The sequence below is a fragment of the Lissotriton vulgaris genome, chromosome 3_1 (genome assembly GCF_964263255.1).
Source record: "Lissotriton vulgaris chromosome 3_1, aLisVul1.2, whole genome shotgun sequence".
Lineage (NCBI taxonomy): Eukaryota > Metazoa > Chordata > Amphibia > Caudata > Salamandridae > Lissotriton > Lissotriton vulgaris.
In genome coordinates this window covers 354,059,692-354,065,335 of record NC_141689.1, presented here as the reverse complement: position 1 = coordinate 354,065,335, position 5,644 = coordinate 354,059,692, and the positions used below count along the sequence as shown (strand labels likewise).

Below are 5,644 nucleotides of genomic sequence, written 5' to 3'. Positions count from 1 at the left end.
TCAACTTAGTTTAAGAATACATTCATCAATACACGCGGGATAAACTAATGTGCTTTATGTTGCATATGCAAAGAAAAAAATAATAAACTAACCTTGTCTATTGTCTTTGTCAGTATTTATAATGCTGCTTGACTGTGCTTTCTGCTAGGTAACATAATTAACAGAATTAATTAGTAAAGTGGATGGGTAACAGAATGGGTCTCAATTCTTTAATTAATTGATGTCTTGTGTTTGTTTAATAATAGTTTCCAAAGTGAGGCCTAAAGGTGGTTCAGAAAACATGGCTGACAGAGCTGCAGACGCAAAAGCTTGTCCAGCGTGAAGTCTTTTCACATGCGTAGCTGTGAAGATTTTTACTGCATTGTCATCGTTAATTGAAAAAGCAGTTCTTTGGTTGTGTTTGAACGTGCTCATGGAGAAAAGGCTCAAGGACAGGAACTTGAAGTGTCTGCCAAGGCTAGGAAGTAAATGTTTGAAACTCGAGGAAAAAGTAACTTTCTTGAGGAAGCTGAGAGATGTCGAAATGAAAGACAATGGGGCTTATTTGAAGCCTGGACTTGGTTAAGAATCGGAGATGACCTAATACATTTTATCATGGACTGACACAGGATAGCCAATGAAAAGCTCGGATTTGCTTAAAAGAATGTAAAATGTAGAAAGTTTAGCTAGAGAGAAAGGTATAAAACCTGACACAATGAGCAGGGAAAATCTCTTACTTTCCGATTCCTGAGTGACGTGACATGCTGTTGGACCTTTGGCGCATGTTAGGACAGCAGACTTTAAATGATTTTTCCTTTTTAGGTGAAGTGAGAAATAGTCAGGGAAATAGATTTAGGGAATGAAAACTGTTATTCTGCTAATACTTTGTTTTTCTGAGCTTGCTTTGAAAATGTCAGTTCATTCATTTCCTAAATTAAATGCTGCTTTCTTAATTGCTTATAAAATAAGGATTCTAAAACGTAAATGCTTTTTCTTTATGAAAAATAAAGTTTATAAATTAGATTTGAAAGGACAAGCTGGTCTTGTTTATTCATGGTCTAGTTTCCATCAGTTGATCCAATCGCCTTAGTGGTCTGATTAATAAATAATAAATGTTTAAAAACCATGGTAAAGAATGATAAACTGCAGTTGTATATAAGAATGTAAATAATATGTGAGTAGTTTAGTTAATCACACCACTTGATTCAGTTGCTCAAAATTGTCTCATTGGTATTATGGGCCTTTATATGTGTTTCATGATTAATGGTAAGTATTGAGGTGCTAGGTAGTGTTTATGAGACAGTTTTTCAATCAGAGCGCTGGATCAATTACTTGGTAGCAGAGTTACGGTTTCTATGGTAACTAGTATGTTACATGGTAATACATAGGATTGATGTCTAAAACATGTTAAGTTTGTTCAGTTGTTATATGTAGTCGAAAGGTTTTTTCCAGCAGTGTGAAAATTCCTGGTTTGTACCGGCATGAGAAGTGTGACAGGTGAAGTTACACAGTGCATTTGTTCTGTTTCAAAATAGTGGTATCGCCGTATATCACAAGTGCTGTGGCCGTACAGCACAAGTTTAGGGATTTTAGGTGTGTAAGGTAGAATGCATAGTGAGGATTGTCTATGAAATCGTAGCTTTCGAGTATAGGCACTTCTGTCCTGTTTTAAAACTCACTGTGAAAAGAGTAGTAGAATTTATCTAAGCTTGAGTGAAGGGTAAGGAAGCGTTGTCTATCTTACTGGCGAGTGAGGTTTTCTATTAGTGGGTTAAAGTCCTACTAAAGATTTATGTATGCATGGTTAGGGATTTTTCTGTATGAATTTGCTTAAATGAATTTGTAATGTACGATCGAGTGAAACTCTAAATTGTCTCTAAGAAGGTGTGAAATATCTCTGTATGTGCATTTAGAGAGAAACAAGTTCGTTATTACTTGCTAGAAGGGTAAAGTAGCCTTACTTTATAGACGAATTTAAATATTCTGTGAAAATAGCGTCGTCTATTTCACGTGAAAAGAATACTTGAATGTTTGGGAAAGCTATCACTTTATTTTAGTGAAACAGACAAATGGTTTGTTTTGTGGAGTTATTAACTGAATTTATTTGAAAGATTTGTAAATATGGCGCTGTGAAATTTTTTTGTAAAGGAGGGGTCAGTTTAAGGAGTGGAGTGAGGGACAGAGCAGCTGCAGCAGTAGCATACGTCACAAGTGTCGCGCTGTGATTGGCTAACATACGTCACAGTATTCGCGCACAGATTGGTTCATGTGACTAAGGCAAGCTTGCAGCTGATTGGCTCATCCTGAAAAACAGTAATTCTATTGGTTGAGCAAAATAGTGACGAAGCTTAACTTGATTGGTTTGTTGGTAAATTTCGCGCACAGATTGGCTGGTGCTGCGGAACAACAAGTAAGTAGTTACGATCTTTTCCGAAGTAAGGGAAATTGTTAAAAAACATGGATTACTATTACATGAAGGAGAAAAAGAAGCGTTCATGGTTTCAGAAATTGAAAAACAAAGTTAAGCCTGACAATAAAATTTCAACGCGGGGTGGAAGATTACTTCATAAGTACAAAACACCTGCAGCTTATATGTTGGGTGAATATGGTTATCATACTTGTCTTTGGATTGAGAATTGGATGAAGTATACTGAAAATGATGGTGTATTAGCATGGCCGGAAGATGGATCATTTAACATAGCAGTTTTGAAAAATTTAAGAGAAAAAATGATGAAACTTGTACCAAAGCCTAGACCTACTCAATTTGAAGCTTTAGTTGAATGGGAAGATGAACTGTTTGAATTAGAACGAGAGAGTAGAGGAATATTAAGGGGAACAGGATTAGGTCTTGATAGAGAAACACATGAGGATAGAATGCGTCAATGGAAAAGTGCAGACATGTGTGATGGTTTGTACCCTGTGAGATTAATTGATGAGGTAACTGGACAAAAGAGTGCCCAAAAGAAAAAGAAAAATAGTGAAGAAAGTGATTCAGAAGATGCGGTATTAGAAGAAATTTATACTAGAAAACCGCCACCTTATCAACCAGTTTGTTCTCCAAGTGCCCCTCAAAGAGAAATTATTCATGAGAAATCTCCTAAAACAAATCCGAATTATAGAGAAACACCTGAAAGAATAGAAACAGGACGTAATTCAAGTATATCAGGAGAAAATATAAATTATACTAAAACCCCAGTACAAAGAGATGAAACTCCAAGAAATGGAAATAGAACAGAAAGGTATGAGGAATTACCAAATACCTCAGAATATATTCGTTCTTCAAATGAATTAATACAGCAGTTAACTAAAAGCATGGAAGCAGTAACAGTACCTGTAACGATTGGACCTGTTCTTCCAGTATTTGATCAAAAGGAAATTAGGCATTCAGCTTTAACTGTTCCATTAAATTCAGAAATACAAAAAGTGACAGAAAATTTTTATTCAGATTTGTCTGAAATACATCGAGAGAAAATAGCGATGCCTGACTTAACTTTTAATCAAAGTTTGTCATGTAAAACACCAACTGGTGCAGAATCTGACTCTAGAACTCCGGAAAAGAGTCTGAGTAAAATAGATTTAACACAAATTCTGGAATGTAAATTACTTGATATTGCAAAATTGAAGGCAGATTTAGAGGAATTAATAATTGGAACGATTGGAACTGACAGATTGAAGGCATATCAGGATGTTGAATTATTATCTATTGGCAAAAGCATAACATGGAAAACGAAAAACAAATGATTTTCCTCGATTAAGAGAAAAACCTGTAGAATGGTATCGACAGGTAGACAGATTTGTGAAAGTTTCAAAAGTTTTGTGGATTGATGTTGATGGTTTCTTTGACATAGTTGTCCCATCAGAGCTTTGGACAGAATGTAAAACTACTATAAATTGGCCTAGAGAAGAATACCCTCGAGATAAAGTAACAGGTGCTCCTTCACCAGAGGTAATGAGAAAGTACGAACAGGTAATTGTGTTTTTGAAAAACAAGATTCCCCCAAAAGAGATAGATTGGGTTAAAATAGATAGAACAATCCAAGAGTCAAAGGAATCAGTACATTCATTTTATGAAAGATTACTGCTGGTATTTAAACAATACAGTGGTTATGAACATTTAAGTGAGAAAGACATGAGACATTTTATATACAGATTTGTATATGGTTTGAGACCTGAAATTTGTGAAATGGTAAGAACTGGAATAGTTGGTTGGCAATCAAACACAGTAGATGATATTTTGAGAAAAGCAAAATACTGTAGTGATGAAATAGAAGCTAAACAAAAGAAGTTGAAGGAAAAGGCTATGTGGGCACAGGTAAAAGTGGCTGAACAACAAATAGCAAGTTTAGGAAATAAGAATGTTGAACAGAATCAAGGGAAATTTAAAAGTAATTATAATAAACCAAAATTGATGGGAAATATAGAAGAGTTAAAACAGAAACTCCCATGTTTTAATTGTGGCGAAATTGGACACTGGAAGCGTGAATGCAAGAATCCGCCCAGAATTTATTTAAAAAATGCATCATTAAATCCACAGATGCAGAATGAGATAAATGAGCAGCAACAGCTACAGCGACAGGTAGTGATTCAGCAAAGTCAGTTACCACAACCGCCACTTCCAAACTGGGTAAATGTGCAGAGATACAGTGCAGAAACAGGATGCAGCGGAGGTGAACAGGTAAACAGATCGCCGAGAGTGAATGTGTGGAATGTGTCTCAACAATATTGGTTGAAAGAAGATGGAGGGAGTGAATCTGAAGAATACTTCTGACGGTGCCTGAGAGAGAAGGAAGAGTGTGTGCTTGGAGCCACTCTTGAGGTAGATCAATCTGGTCCATTTGTAAATGGTAAAGTGAATGATGTAGAAATTACTTTTCTAGTGGATACTGGTGCTACCCGTTCTACTGTTAGATCAGTGGAAATAGAAAACCTTCCTCTCTCTGGAGATAAAATCCAAGTAGTAGGTGTAGCTAATCAGCAAATAAAAACAGATTTAACTGAACCAGTTGAAGTTGAAATAGGTAAATTTAAAGACATGCATAGATTTGTAGTTTGTGATAGCAGTCCTGTAAATCTATTAGGTAGGGATATTCTCTGTAAAATGAATTGTGCAATATATTGCTCACCGGATGGTATAGAGCTTCAAACTCCAGAAGAAGATGGGCTTTACAAATTAACAATGTCAATGGTTGAGGCAGAAGAAAGTAAATTATTTCCTGTGTTTGATAAGAATAATTTACCTGAAGAACTAAAAGACACAGTGAATGTAAAAATGTGGGATTTCACTGGAGATGAAATGGGTTTGATGAAAAACGTAGACCCAGTAAAAATATCAGTAAAACAAGGAGCAGATTATCCAAACATTCCTCAGTATAAAATGAAAGCAGAAGTGATTGAAGGTGTTACCCCTGTAATAGACAAATTCATAAAACAAGGTGTTCTAAAAGAAATTGAGAGTAGTCCATGTAATTCACCTAATATGGGAATTAAAAAGCCCAATGGAACATTCAGAATTGTTCAAGACCTGAGAAAGGTTAATAAAATTGTTGTTCCATGTTGCCCAGTTGTACCAAATCCAGCGGTAATTTCATATCAGATTCCGCATGATGCAGAATGGTATATGGTTATTGATTTGTGTAATGCATTCTTTACTGTTCCATTGCATCCA

At 35.6% G+C, this 5,644-nt stretch overlaps 1 protein-coding gene across 1 annotated transcript; it reads left to right on the top strand.

The window, feature by feature from the left end:
- Positions 1-2,436: 2,436 nt before the first annotated feature.
- Positions 2,437-3,720, top strand: LOC147726441 (uncharacterized). Its single transcript, XM_086963465.1, has one exon. The coding sequence runs from the start codon at positions 2,437-2,439 to the stop codon at positions 3,718-3,720; it is 1,284 nt and encodes a 427-aa protein (XP_086819591.1).
- The last annotated feature ends 1,924 nt before the right edge of the window (positions 3,721-5,644 follow it).

Excerpts from the sequence above, each read along its gene's own strand:
- LOC147726441 (XM_086963465.1), top strand. The coding sequence starts at position 2,437 with ATGGATTACTATTACATGAAGGAGAAAAAGAAGCGTTCATGGTTTCAG.